The sequence below is a fragment of the Condylura cristata genome, unplaced genomic scaffold (assembly GCF_000260355.1).
Source record: "Condylura cristata isolate star-nosed mole 26May11 unplaced genomic scaffold, ConCri1.0 scaffold00006, whole genome shotgun sequence".
NCBI lineage: Eukaryota > Metazoa > Chordata > Mammalia > Eulipotyphla > Talpidae > Condylura > Condylura cristata.
Genome location: NW_004567107.1, coordinates 4,070,741 through 4,084,846, shown reverse-complemented (window position 1 = coordinate 4,084,846; position 14,106 = coordinate 4,070,741). Strand labels below are relative to the sequence as shown.

At 60.0% G+C, this 14,106-nt stretch overlaps 2 protein-coding genes across 2 annotated transcripts in view; both read left to right on the top strand.

Annotated features, from left to right (window-relative positions):
* The first annotated feature begins 543 nt into the window (after nucleotides 1-543).
* TBC1D13 (TBC1 domain family, member 13) lies at nucleotides 544-12,347 on the top strand. The gene is made up of 11 exons (XM_004677269.2): nucleotides 544-612; nucleotides 2,008-2,048; nucleotides 2,627-2,688; nucleotides 2,822-2,921; nucleotides 3,585-3,667; nucleotides 4,963-5,122; nucleotides 7,251-7,461; nucleotides 7,883-8,046; nucleotides 8,846-9,006; nucleotides 9,173-9,230; nucleotides 9,921-12,347. Exons 4-11 carry the CDS (start codon nucleotides 2,850-2,852, stop codon nucleotides 9,984-9,986), a joined length of 975 nt encoding a protein of 324 aa, XP_004677326.1. The 5' UTR covers nucleotides 544-612; nucleotides 2,008-2,048; nucleotides 2,627-2,688; nucleotides 2,822-2,849; the 3' UTR covers nucleotides 9,987-12,347.
* The window catches only part of ENDOG (endonuclease G), a 6,671-nt gene continuing 2,799 nt past the window's right edge, over nucleotides 10,235-14,106 (top strand). Inside the window, exon 1 of the mRNA XM_004677892.1 lies at nucleotides 10,235-10,252. Coding sequence (XP_004677949.1) covers nucleotides 10,235-10,252 — 18 coding nt within the window. The remainder of the gene's footprint in view (nucleotides 10,253-14,106) is intronic.

Genomic DNA, 14,106 nt, shown 5'->3' with positions numbered 1-14,106 from the left:
CCGCATATGTGCAGCACTGGCTAGATTTTGCTCACTCTGCACTTTTCTTTCAGGGCTTGATTTTTAAACCTCTTGTCCTTGCCTTCAGGCAGGCCCACATGGCTTCTAATAGTTAGATTTTTGAGCCTGGAAATGAGCCGGTAGATGACACAGGTCCCTTGTCTATGGATCAGATTACTCCTAGTTGGTTCTTGAGTTCACATAGCGCCTTTGTGGGCTGGGCCTGACCTGCAGGAAGTGGTCAGTAAATGTTTGCTCATTACATATTAGAATGAGTCTAATTTTGTGTTTCTGCATTTGAGATTCTCTAGACAAAGAATATCTCTGTGTTTCTGGACTCAGGGAGATGAAAGCTATAGTTCTCTAGTTCCCCAAAACTGCCCTTGGTTGGGACTCGGTTGGCCATCTTTATATCCTGAGAGGGAGGGAGGCTAGAGACTGATGACTGGTGGTGTAAGGGACTGTGGGCTTCAGGAGTGTCACTAAACCTGTCACTTGGGACTTAGGGTGCTTCTTTTGCTCCCCAAATTCCTTCTAGTATTGCAGATTTCCAGGACGTCCTGAAGGAGCCCACGATTGCCCTGGAAAAGCTTCGGGATCTCAGTTTTAGCGGTAAGTGGCAACTCCCTGTTTTCAGGAATTTTCTGCAGCAGTGTGGTGACTAGGATGGGGGGACGATGCAGAGAGTACACCTGGTCAGTCCTGGGGATCAGCCTGACTCGCAGGGAGAGGCTTCTCTAGATTCTGTGACTGCCCTGAGCACGAACAGTTGGCAGGGCAGTTAGCAAGTCACTGGGCTCGCCGGGGCGCTTGTTGGTTTTTAGTAACTGGAGAGGCCAGAGGTGGGGGGATGATGGTGGGAAGGAGACTTCTGGACTGAGGTCGGGTCTTTCTTCATCCCTCAGTGAGCTTCCTATGTTGTAGAATTCGGTTAACTGCAGAGCGGTTCCTGCTTCTCTCCGTGGCTTGGGATCAAAGCCAGCATGGGTGATAGTGAACTTTGGCTGCTGGTAAAGTTCTAGCCTTGAGACGGTGACTTAAAGGAACTGAACCTTAGCAGTGTTTGACTTTGCTCTCTCTGGCATAGTTAACCTCCCAGCACACAAGATAACTGCTGTTTGCTTGCTTGTAAAAACACCCCAAGGTGTTCTGTGTGGCTTCTTACCACTGCTTTGTAGCTTTGTGGGCCAAGCACTCTAGAGTGAACCTGCTCGTGCCAGGAGGGGCATTAGCTTCTGGTCACGGTCTTGGGGAGACTGTTGCAGTGGTTGCTTTGGCCAGGCCCCCGGTAGTACTGCAGAGGCTTGTCGTGATATTTAGGCCCCGGGGGTGGGCTCCAGAGTCAGACCTTCACTACCTGTTGGAGGCCGGATTGCTCTGTCTTTACAGGTAAATGTCTTCAGTCTTTGAGATGAGGACATTGCTGCTAATAAGCTTCCTGCTTCCTGGAGTCGGAATGTGGACTGAGTGCAGTTGTAGCTGTGAAGCACAAGCATTTATAGCTTAGTTTATAGTCCACAAGTGAAGGGGAATACCTTCTAGTGTGCCCGGCGCTGGGTGCTGGGAAGAGGAGACCAAGCTGGTGCTTGTGTTTCTAGGGCTCGCCCAGAAGTGGGCACAGATGTTTGAGAGCCACACAGATTCCACTTCCAGCTGAGGTGAATGCTACCTCGAGAAGTCATGAGCCATGCGTGTTTAAGGGGGCCCCTCTTTGACTGGGAGGTGGGGGTGGGAGAGGTGGCTCTGAGGAGGCCACACAAAGGATCTGAAAGAAGGTGCGAGCCTCCAAGGGACATTCCAGACAGAAGGCACCCGGCGGGGCCGGCCAGGGGGCCAAGTGACCTTAGCGTTGGCCTCACCATCTGGCTGGCCCTCTTCCTGCTGGAGAATCGTTCTTGAGGAAGTCCTTCTTGCCTACTCTGCTCCCTGCCAGCTGGGCTCAAGGTGGAGGGCTGGGGGTTCTGGGGCCGTGGCGCGGGGCGTGACCATTGCCTGCTGTGTCCACAGGCATCCCCTGTGAGGGCGGACTGCGGTGCCTCTGCTGGAAGGTGGGTGTGCCTGCGGTGGGGCTGCCGCTCTGCTGAGTCCCTGGGTTCCTGCATGGGGTCGCAGCCCCCTCATCCCCCTGCACCGTCTTCCTTTTTTACACCTTTCTTTGCTTGTCTAAAGGAGCTCTTCTGGGAAGTTCTGGGCTTAGTTCCTTTGGACATAAACCCCCTTCCTCCAAATATCCCCCGGGAGGTCGAACACTTTTGTCATGCCAGCGCGGCCCCCTGCCCCTGGGCTGTGTGTCCGTGGAGTGGTGCTTGCTGGGGCACTCTGGCCTTGCTTGCCCACAGCTGCGAGCCAGGTGGGAGCAGAAGCCCAGGGTCCGGGTTTCCAGCGCAGGCTTTATTGTCATTTCGAGAGTCTATGTGAGAAAAAGGCGAGGAAAGGGCTGGTTTAGGGTGAACAGAGGGAGGCAGTGGGAGGGAATCGGGCAGGCCGCCCCAGCTCGCGCCTGCCTCCAGGGTTCCGCCCGCCGGGTCTCTCTGGGCCTCTCCGACATTGCTGTCCAGGCCTGTGAGCCTCCAGCTGCGGCGCAGGGTTGGGCGTCCCCAAGCTTTACTCGTCTCCTCTTGTGCAGATTCTCCTGAACTACCTCCCCTTGGAGAGAGCCGCATGGACCTCCATCCTGGCCAAGCAGAGGTGAGCCCTAAGAGAGGGCGAGGCGGGGGCCTCCTAGCACCGGGACAAAGCTGAGCACCCCTGCCTGCTCCGGCCCCCTGGCCTGGGCTCCCGGGCAGCGCTTGGCACCGCTCCTCTCTCTCCTCTCCTGCAGGGAGCTGTATTCTCAGTTCCTGAGGGAGATGATCATCCAGCCTGGTATTGCCAAGGCCAACATGGGTGTGTCCAGGGAGGATGTGACCTTTGAGGACCACGTGAGTGGGCTGAACATGGGGCGGGGGGCGCTGAGGCTGCAGAGTGGGGAGGTGCTGGGCTTTGGCTTCCGGGCCCCAGGCCCCTGAGCACCATCTCTGCGTTGCTGCTCAGCCCCTGAAGCCTTAGTTTCTCTTCAGACTCCATGCCAGGCCCGGTGTGGAAGGCTGGCGATAGCTGGGCTGCCCAGAGGCTGCAGAGCGACCAGCTGCACTCCTCGTGACTTCATAGTTAGGGGAATCAGAGCTGGCGGGGGTGAGGCTGAGCTGCCTTTCTGTGACCTGCAGGAGGCCTCGTTTTCTCCGCCAGCCCTGTGCTTCTTCCCTCAGAGCTCTCTGCAGGAAGTGGAAGTAGGGGGACCGGCCACCCAAGGCCCGGAAGGGCAGCTCAGAGTCCATGAGCACTCACTCACTGCGCGTCACTGAGCGCGTTACACGCGGTTACACGCGGGGCGAAGGGCCGAGCGCCTGCAGGCAGCGAAGGGCTCGGGCTGCCAGCTGCAGTGTGGATGTGATGTTGGCGGGGGCGGGGGCCGTGCCGGGGAGCTGGGGCTGTCTCAGAGCCACTGCTGGGCCTCGGTGTGAGGCCACCCTCAGGCCTCTGGACTGGGATGTTCCCTGAGGGCGGAGCTGGGCCTGGACTGAGTGGCTGCTTCTCTCCCTCAGCCCCTCAACCCCAGCCCTGACAGCCGGTGGAACACATACTTCAAGGACAACGAGGTGCTGCTGCAGATCGACAAAGATGTCCGGTAAGCAGCTCCCCCGGGGGTGCCGGCCCTTGAGACACCCCGCGGTTTCCCGTTGTCTTTGTCCTTCCCAGCCCAGCCCCCTGAGGGGTGTTTGAGGAACTGACAGTGAGCTGTCCTGGGGGTGGCCAGGCGCTTTGTGACGGCAAGCGCAGTGGGTGGGGCCCCGCGCCCTCCGCGGCTCTCCTCTCCCCCATGGCGTCCGTTGTGGCGGGCACTTGTGGGTTCAGCTGCCCGCAGGGCTGCACATGGGCACGTGGGGGCGGGGGGCGAGCACCTGAGGGGAAGCCGGGAAGGTGGCTCTTCAGTGAATTCACATGTGTGGCACCTGCTCTCTAGGAAGAGTTTGGGGGTGTCACTGGGGACGCCCCTTCTGTGGAGGCAGTTCAGGCAGGATCTGGGGATAAGGGGAGCAGGCGCTGCGGCTGCCGGGGCGCGGCGTCCTGGGAGCGGTGTGACACTTGAGGGAGGCAGGGGTCAGGCCTTGGACTGGACCCCATGGACATGGGTCAGATGTGTTTTTACACAAAGGCGTGTGTACATGTGCCAGCTTTCCCCCGGTCAGGAGATGCGGGGCGCCGGCTCTGCTGATGGCAGCGGCCGGGGGAGGAGCTGGAAGGGGCCCTGTGTGCGGGGACAGCTGCCCAGGCTCAGGGCTGGCGCCCCTCACCCGCGTGAGCGTTCCCGCCTCCCCGCCCAGCGCTGCGCCTCTGCCTGGGGCCCACGTTCCCATGGGCCCAGAGGGACACCCCGCCCGGGCAGGTCGGCCGGGAAGTCCCTGAGGTGTTTTCTGGCCCCCATTTAAGTCCAGTGCCACCTGGTTCTGGGGAAACGGTTTCCGTCTGCTGCCGAGGTGCCCCTCAGTGCATCTGCTCTGTGGCTCGCAGGCCGGTGACACCCCTGCCAGCTGCTCGTTGCGCTGTGCCCAGTGTGCCTTTGGCTCTCTGTCTGGGACCGTCTCCCACGCCAGCTGTGTCACGTTTCACGCGGTGGAACCTGACCAGGCCTCCCCTCCTGTTACAGAGCCCAGCCAGCTCGCGCCCCGTTGGAACTAGCTGAGTGTTTCTGATGTGGAAAGTTACTTGTAGTCAAAGAGCCGGACTTTAAGACCCCGAGAACACTTGAAAAGATGTGTGTCTGTCTGCCAGCAGGTGTAAACACCGTGTGTGAATACGACAACGGCCCGTCCTTTTTCTAGAGAAAGCGTTACTGAAATGCGCGCAGAGCCTCTGAGGGCTGGGGTGCCTAGCCAGCACCCCCACTGAGTCACAGCGCTGTCTCCTGTTCCCTCTTGACAGGAGGCTGTGCCCAGATATATCCTTCTTCCAGAGGGCCACCGAGTACCCATGCCTCCTCATCCTGGACCCCCAGAATGAGTTCGAGACCCTTCGTAAGCGGGTGGAACAGACAACGCTGAAGTCCCAGACAGTGGCCCGGAACCGTAGCGGGGTGACAAATGTGAGAGGCATCCTGTGGGCTCCGGGAACTCCTGTGAAAGCCTTTTCTTGCTTCCCCGGGGCCGGTGGCCACCTGCCCAGATGCTTGTCCAGGCAGGCCGGGTCCGGCCAGACATTTCCTGAAAGCCGCGCTCGGGCTGGGCCTCGTGGCTGCGGGCAGGAACCAGCTGCGCCGCCTGTGCTCAGCAAGTGTGATGGGCACAAGCTTTGGGGGGATTGCTGAGTTCTTCTGGGGTTCAGGGAGAACTTCCGAGGTGGCACAGAAGCTGGGGCTTGCTGGATGGAACATTCCCGGTTCAGGGGACACGTATGTGTGTGTCCTCCAGCAGGTTTGAGTGACATGTGGTCAGGGAGTAGTGGGGCCCAGCGTGACTGGAGGGGGGGTTGGAGGAAAGGGTTGCCAGACGAGGCTGGAGCCCTCCCCTCGAGGCCGTGTGCCACGGATAGGTGTCCCGTACAGTGTTGATGGTGCGGCAGGGACGGGACGTGGCTCGGGTCTGTTCTTAAGGAGTTTGTGGGTGCTGGGGGAATTGATGGGAGGGCCAGGAGGATGCTGGAGAGGCTGGGCAGTTGGGCCTGAGCTGGAGAGGTGACCTGAGAATTAGGAGGCGGCACCATAGAACTTGTGTTGACTGAGTCATGCCTGGTGGCCAGCAGATTCCAGTAATGCCGAGAAGCTGCTTGTGGTTAGAACAGGTGGACCGTCTCTTCCCCTGATTGCTGGAACGCACATCCCTCAAAACTTGTCATTGTTCTCCAACCCCGGGCAGCCTTGTCCGTAGCCTCCAGCAAGCTAGAGGGGCTGTGGCCCTGCCTCTCTGGGAGCAGCCCTGGGTCGCCACAGGGCCCTGGGGCCTGCGACGGGGCCCTTGGCGAAGGGGCTGCCTGGCCCTCTGTGTGGGGCTGCTTTTACTTGAACGCTGGAGTCCGGCTTCTGTCACTCGTTTCTCTGGCATTGGGGCCCGAGGGCGCAGCTGTTACCAGTTTAGCTTTGCATGGGACAGAGCACAGGCCAGCGCTTCTTCTCTGGCCCCCTGGACTCCAGTTTGGGCAGTTAAAATTGACCATGTGTTTGATTCTGGCAAGTACTGCCAGGGGCACCTTCTTGCCCTCCAGAGTGGGGCACAGTCGTTTCCTCCCTGCCTGGCTTTTGCATCACGGGGAGTGTGAAGTGAGGCCGCGGCTGTGCGGATGTGCTGGCGAGCTGAGGCCTGCTCCCGTCCCGGGGCTGAAGCCGATGTCAGATGTGTGAGACGGAGGCCTCAGTTGCCACATTTTGAAATGCTGAGAGAACATTCTTGGTTGCTGAGAGGACCAGGTGGAGGACTGGCTGGGAGTACTGTCTGTGTGGACAGAATGCCTTCACACACCTTCGCTGTCTGCGAATGACTGGGGCTCTCCCTGCAGGTCACCCCAGCACAGAGCTGCAGCTCCCGAGCTCCCCAGCACATGCTGGGACCCTGCTTTGTTGCATGAGGTTTCAGCAGGGGTTGTCAGCTCTGTTTCCCGCCTGCTTTTTTTTACTTTTTAAAGATTTATTTATTTATGCATACAAGAGCTGGGGTGCAGACCAGAGATGTGGAGGGTGAGAGGTCTCACCAGAGACAGTGGGGAGCAGAAAGGTGGATCTACTGAAACACTGCTGAGGGGAGCAGTAGGAAGACAGGAGGCGTCTGCTGCGCCGTGTGGGCCCCTCCCTGGCCGGGGCTGGAACTCAGGCTGTCAAGATGGGCCTTCACGGTGGCAGTGCTGAGACTTAACCTTAAATACCTTTTAAAATTGAAGTTTAACCTAATGCAGTGAAATGCATAGATATTAAGTGTAAACCAGAGGGGTGTTTTCAGGTGTAACTGCCAACCAGGTCAAGATAGGAAACACTTCCCTCATCAGAAAGTTCCCACATGCCCCCCCAGGCAGCACCTTTCCCTGCGTGGTGCCCTCTCCTGGCACTGGTCCTCCTCAGCTGGACTTGAGCCAGTCCCGGGCAGTGTCCTACATGTGGGTTTGTCTATTTCCTGCTGCAGTGGTGGGCACAGCCCTCGATGCCTCTCCCCAGATTTCAAGGCGAAGCTTGAGGGAAACATTTAGGGTGCAAACACAGGGTTCCTGACGCACCGCCTTCTCCACAGATGAGCTCCCCGCACAAGAACTCGGCGCCCTCATCCCTGAATGAGTACGAGGTGCTGCCCAATGGCTGTGAGGCCCACTGGGAAGTGGTGGAGCGAATCCTGTTCATCTACGCCAAGCTCAACCCTGGCATCGCTTACGTGCAGGGCATGAACGAGATTGTGGGGCCCCTCTACTACACCTTTGCCACTGACCCCAACAGCGAGTGGAAAGGTAACGGGGTCTTGGCTGCCCACCCCCGGCAGAGCCACACGCAAGGGCTCCGTCAGGCCGTGCCTCGCTGCCCTTTCCCTCTGCCAGAGGAGGGGAGCCTGGAGCAGCTCCCAGACCCTTTCTGACCCAAGCTTTCTAGAATGTTTAGGTTGTAACCTAGTTTCTGGTTGAGGAGATGCGGTGTACTGAGAGCAGCTGAGGCGGGCTCCAGATATCTGGGCGGTGTCATCAGGAATGAGAGCGTGCACTGTTGGCAGAAGGCCTGAGGAGAAATTGTCCAGAAAGTGCTTAGTGGGGGTGTGGCGGTCAGGGACAGAGGACAGCCTGGCCGGGAGGGTAGGGTCCTCGGCGAGGGGCAGGTCTGGAGGAGGACAGCATTCCCTGGGGCCCCGCTCACCCTCTCACCTCCCGTGTCCTCCAGAGCACGCAGAGGCGGACACCTTTTTCTGCTTCACCAACCTCATGGCTGAGATCCGGGACAACTTCATCAAGAGCCTGGACGACTCGCAGTGTGGCATCACCTACAAGATGGAAAAGGTGTACTCCACCTTGAAGGATAAGGATGTGGAGCTCTACCTGAAGCTGGTGAGGACTGGGAGCGCACGGCAGGCTCTCACGGACAGGGGCAGCAGGCTCCCGCACAGCCCAGGCCCAGCTGAGGTCCGGCTGGAGTTGGGTTGGGCGGTGCTGGCAGGACCCCGGCGGCAGGCTGGGAGGGGTAGGCTGGGTGCCATCCCGTGAGGCTGTGCGCACAGGCTGCCTCGGGGCACTGTGACAGGCTCTGAGAAAAGCCTAGACTTCTGCAAATACTAAAAATAAGAGAGAATCATGGAGCGCGTATACGCTTATTTCCAGAAACTGCATTAGAAGAAAACTTACCTGTAAGCCAGAGTCCTGGACTGTATCGATAGGCGTGTCTGTTTAAACAAGCCTGGCGGGTGTTAACAGCGTGCCCTGCCCTCGGCCTTCGGGGCCAGCCGCGGGCCCAGCTGCGGCCCACTTGCCTCACAGGCGAGTGCCCAGCGAGTGCCGAGCGAGTTCGCGGGGAGGCGCCTCCGCAGAGGGAGCGGAAGGCCACGCTTGTAGCCTGGTTGGGGCCTCTCGGGCTGGCCCTGGAGCTGATAGCTTTTCGGAGTTAAACTTGTTCATAAATCAGGAGAGCTTGTAGAAAAGCCTGGGTGTCTGGTCTCTCCTGAAAAGTGGGAGCGCCTGCCCGTGGGCCGGCAGTGAGCAGCCGCCGCCCTTGAGCCAGCAGGCTCCCAGGCAGCCCGGAGCCGCCCTCAGCGTGCCCGGCTTAGGCCCGGGGCCTGCTGCTGGTCGGACTTCAGTCTAGCAGCTGGGGGTACCCTTGCCCCCACGCCACCCCACGCCTTTGCCTCTCCAGCAAGAGCAGAACATCAAGCCCCAGTTCTTCGCCTTCCGCTGGCTGACGCTGCTGCTCTCGCAGGAGTTCCTGCTGCCCGACGTCATCCGCATCTGGGACTCGCTCTTTGCCGACGACAGCCGCTTCGACTTCCTCCTCCTGGTCTGCTGTGCCATGCTCATGTGAGTGGGGCCGGCGGGGGGGCGGCAGCGGCCCTCAGGGCCTTGATGGAGCCTGGAATTTGGGGCTGGGGCCGCCCCGGGTTGGGGGGTGAAGGCGGAGCGGGCAGGGACCCATGGGACGGAGCTTGGCCGCCGGGGTCCCAGTGCCCTGTGCTTGTTTCTCCAGACTGATCCGGGAGCAGCTGCTGGAAGGCGACTTCACCGTAAACATGCGGCTCCTGCAGGTAGTGGAGTCGGGCGGGGAAGGCACCTAGTGGGCACCCACCGTGGGCCAGCCGCGTGGCATGCCGGGCAGCTGGAGCAGAGTCCACACCCCAAGCAGGTGGCTTTGATCTGCCACTGACCTTCCGGGCGCAGGCTGGGGCTGAGTGAGTGAATGACCTGGTCTCTGAACCGAGGGCTCTGCTAGTGAGACCCGGCACAGTGCCGCTTGCGACAGAGTAACTTGTCCCCCACGATGGAAAGTGTGGGGTGTCGTGAACTAGGCGCAAGGGTCAAGAGCCCCTGGGAGCTGGTTGCATGACGTGAACCAAGTGACCACCTCTTAAGCCTTAGTTTCTTCACCAGCCTGGACTGGGGTTGGTTTCCAGTAAGTTCACTGATTAGGTCTATAAAATAGGCCTGATCAATCACCCCCTTACTGGGCTTTCGAGGTGACTGCATGGTCAGTGTCCAGCCCAGACCCAGGCTGGCTACGATTGGAGCCCGGGGGTCCCTGGCAGGAGGTGGGAGAGGCGAGGTGGGGCTGAGACTCTGGGTGGGTTGAGTCAGTGCTGTGGTCAGTAGAGTGTTGCTACATGTGGTCCCCCTGAGGCCAACATCCGGCATGGTGCCAGGGCCAGGGGGAGGGCACGGGCGGCCGTGGTGGTGAAGAGCTGACTTCAGACCTGTGTTGCTGGTCTCCCCGTTCCCAGGATTACCCCATCACAGATGTCTGTCAGATCCTACAGAAAGCCAAGGAACTCCAAGACTCCAAGTAGTCTTGTTGCGAGAGGCCCAGGTTTGGGAGACAAGCCGCCAGCCCCGGCACCCAGGCTCTGGGAGATGCAGAACGCTGTGGGCTCCAGCCGAGGAGAAGCTGCTGCGTGGCCAGCCCCAGGCCTTCTCACCGGTGCCCTCACCCGTGGCCGCTCCCATGGGAGCACACTGTGCCATGCTCCTTCCTCTCCCCGGCCCCGGCGCCTCTCCCTGTTCTCAGCCCTGGCACCTGCGGCCCAGGCTGTGCGGGATGGCTGGCACTGACGAGGTGGGCCAGTGGGGGCACACTGGAGGCTGGCAAGGGCCCGCCTCACTTCTGCCCTGCTGCTCCCTTGTTCCACACCTGCTCTGGCCTTTGGGCTCCAGCTGGGGGAGGTGCTTGGCAGGTGAGCCAGAAACCACTTCTGGGGGCGGTGCTTAGGCGTCTCCATGGGGAAGGCGACTCCAGAGGAGCTGAGAGGCCGCGGGGCCCAGTCTCACCTTCTGTTTCCCTCACAGTGTGTGTCTGTCCAGTCGTAGGTCAGCGTGTGTCTTTGGTGTGTGTGTGTGGGGGGGGTGCCATGCCCCCCGGGTCTCCGCTTCTCCTGTCTCCTGCCTGTCTCTTGTCTCCAGAGGAGCCGAGAGGCCGCGGGGCCCAGTCTCACCTTCTGTTTCCCTCACAGTGTGTGTCTGTCCAGTCGTAGGTCAGCGTGTGTCTTTGGTGTGTGTGGCGGTGTGTGTGTGTGTGGGGGGGGTGCCATGCCCCCCGGGTCTCTGCTTCTCCTGTCTCCTGCCTGTCTCTTGTCTCCTGCTTTCAGAGGGTGGCGTGACTCCCACTCTGACTACTTCTCCTTTACCTTGTCTTTTCTTGGGGTGCCTTATCCCCAGCCTCTTGCCCTCTGCACCCCCTCCACTCCCGTGAACCCCAAAGACAGAATGGGATTCTGGCCCTGCAAAGCACCTAGAGGCCAGTCTTGGCCTTGGGCCCTGTCCCCATCCCCTCGTGCTACACGCCCAGGTCCCCCAGACTGGGAGGGCATCCACAGCGCCTCATTTTGGGGCTCTGAACCTGCTCCCCACCACAGGAATTGTGGAATCCAAAGGCTGCCAGAGAATGATGGCCTGCCCGGCTTTGGACCTCCCCCCTCGGCTGCCCAGGGGTGGACTGTGCTCCCCCAGGCTTTTCTCCCACAGGCTAAGGACAAGAAGGTGGTGCTGTCCGGGTTGGGGTCCAAGTGCTTCAGCAGTGTCCTATTTCCCGGGCGCCGGAGCCCAGCGAGGGCCGGTCCCGCCAGTGCTGGGGGAGTGTGCTCCCCCGCCGGCTGCAGGCAGTGCTCACCCTCGCCTGGTTGCTCCCGGGCTGTCCCCATGTTGGGGCGGGGGGTCTCCGAGCAGGAGCAGCCGGGTGTGTGTGTGTTTTGTGTTTGGGGGGCGTGAGTGTGTGTTGTGTGTGGGGGGCTCGTTCTGAAGGCAGGTGGTCTGGGTCTGGAGGGCCGGGTCACGGATAATGGGTCCTCCCTTCCCTAGGCTGGCCCACAGGAGCCTTGGCCCAGGGTCCTTGTGCCCTTGACCCTCCCCCCATCTGACAGGGTTGCTGTGGCCCAGCAGGCCTGCCGCCTCTCCAGGCTGCTGCTTTGCCAGCCACACTGAGGCGCTGCTTGGACTTGATGCACTTGCTTTTTTGTTCCCTTCTCCCCCAACACAGGATTTGGGAGATCTTCCTATTTATTTAGGGTCTGGGTATTTATTGCAGATTGGCAAGTGCTTGGTTCGGGAGGCAGGGAGGCAGAACGGAGTTGGCGACACGGCGGGGGCTGGGACATGAGAGCTGGGATCCTCCCCAGACACCCCTGCCTGGGCCTGAGACGCCCCGACTCCCACCAGCCTGGCCCACCATTTCCCAGAACCTGGCAGCTGGTGGTTCAGTCCTGCCCTTGACCCCTTCACAGTGAGGCCTGGGCCACCACCAGGGACCCAGCAGACACTGCCTAGACACCTGATGCATTCCCTCTTGCCTGTCCCCTGTGTTTTGGGGGCCATGCTACTTGAATCACTGCGTCTAATTTGCCTCAGTGGCAGCCCTGGGGCCAGTGCCCTCTCTTTGACCTTGGAGTGAAGGTCAGGAGCACCAGGACTCCGCTGTGGATATGACCTGCCCAAGGGTCCTGCTTTTGGCCAGTTTCCTCCCAGGCCCTCAAGGGAGATGGGAGAGCCAGAGTGCCCCAGGTGTCCTGCTGGGGAAGCTGCCCCCTCCCCATGTTGGAACCTGTACTCCCCAGCAGTCCTCATTCCAGGGTCAATGTTAGCTTTTGTTTGTTCATCTGTTTTGTTCCTTGAATCAATGCTATTGACAAATTGTGTTGAATAAATCATGTGTTCTTTGCAGTGGGCATTGATGCTCTTAATGGGCTGGAGCCTCAGAGATGTCAGCAGGAAAGGAAGTTTGCGCAGGGGTGGAGTGAGGAGGCCCTGGCAGCTGAGGGAAGGTGGGGAGATGGATGGGGGACGGTGCTCGGTGCTCAGCTTCGTTCAGCCCTTGGCATTGCAGCAGAGAGGGTGTTACACAGGAGGTTGAGAAAACTTTGAAAATGCAAAAACGAGTCACCAAGGCTTATGATCTGGAGGACATCACTTGACATGTTAAATCTTAGCAGATTTTACAAATCTGTATTAGGCCATCACTTTCTTGGTAAAGATTTGTGCCCTGTCTCCCACTTCCTCCTGCCTCTTGGCCAGGAGCAGCGCCTTCCAGTGCATCTCCCTTGAGGAGTGACTGCCTCACCGGTCCTAGGAAGCTCGGTAGGAAGGTCAATGTGGGCATTACGGGCTGTGACCTGTTACATCTAAAATTCTAAAGTGGCCCACATCAGCCCCCATTTCTGAACATTTGCTTACTCGACCCTCTGCTGTAAGTAAGACTGTGGGACCAGCCTCTGGTGAGGTAGGCTGAAGAGTCTTGGACAGGGCACCCCCATGTAGAGTGGGACTGGGGGTGCCAGGGCCCACCCAAGGGGGCAGGGAGGAGGGATACCCCTGTCAAACAGTGAAAACTGTTCAGGGATGCACGTCAGAAGGTTCCATTTGCAGCCCTTCCTGTCACAGCAAGTGTGACTGGTGACCGGTATCCGGATTCCTCATCCAGGTCCTGCTCGCCAGAGCCAGTGCGGCCCCTTCACGTCCGAAAGAGCCTCGAGTTCTTACTCCTCTGCTGGCTCCTTTCAGATGTCTTTTGCTTGAGGAGTAACTGCACTCTTAGAGGATTTCAAAAGCTCGCCATCAGACTGGAGTCTTAGACCCCAGTGCTTCTGGAGACATCTCGCCGCGTGGCTTCGTCGCCGCTCGGGGCTGCCCGGGTACTCCCAAGTTAAGACACTTTTATGTTTCTCAAGAAGTAACGTTTCTTAAAAAGTTCCTGCTTGAGACCCTTGCGTTCCTGATTTGTCCCCCAGCTCAGCCCTCTATAGATGGTGGCCGCACGGACATTTCAAGACGTCTGCTTCCCGCCTCGCTGCCTTCTGCAGCCTAGCGGGCGCGCCCCGACCAGCGTCCCGGTCTCTAGCTGGGTGTTACCGAGAAAATCTGCCGAGCTCTTAGAAATTTTCGGCCGAGCCCACTGCGTAATGGTTAGGAACTAGATGTATTCTGGTGTCAGACCTGGGGTCTAGTTCTTGTTCTGCCAGCTTGAGGCTCTTGAGGGTGCAGGAAAGCGGGGATCTCAGCGCTTCAGACCCGCGGTCGCGGCGGGCGGGTCCTGGGGCGGAGCCTATGCCCGAGGGGCGGAGCCCGGGCCTGGCGGCAGCCAATCAGCCTAAACGGAGGTGCCACGCCCTCTTAAAGGGGCCTCTTAAAGGGGCAAAGAGACGGCGCGGGGACGGCCCCCTGAGGTCACTGCCGGCCTCCCTCGCTGGACTCTTAAGCCCCTTGGGCGCTCGCGAGTGGAAAGGAGCGGTCTCCCGCCCGGCCGCGTCCTCGCCTGGCCCCGCCCACCGCTGTGGGCCGCGCAGGCCGGCGCGGCGCCTTTAAGACCGACTGGGTCGGTCGCCGGAGGTCACGACGTTCCCCCCGCGCCCGGCTCGACCCGACCTCCTCTGCCATGCAGTCTCTGCGCACCGGCCTGGCCCTGGTCCTGGGCGCGGGGCTGGG

Bases quoted from the DNA above. Each gene is read 5' to 3' on its own strand.
- TBC1D13 (XM_004677269.2), top strand. From the start codon at position 2,850: ATGATCATCCAGCCTGGTATTGCCAAGGCCAACATGGGTGTGTCCAGG. The intron at 9,007-9,172 runs GTGAGTGGGGCC...TTGTTTCTCCAG, and splicing joins GTCTGCTGTGCCATGCTCAT to ACTGATCCGGGAGCAGCTGC. The intron at 9,231-9,920 runs GTAGTGGAGTCG...CCCCGTTCCCAG, and splicing joins TAAACATGCGGCTCCTGCAG to GATTACCCCATCACAGATGT.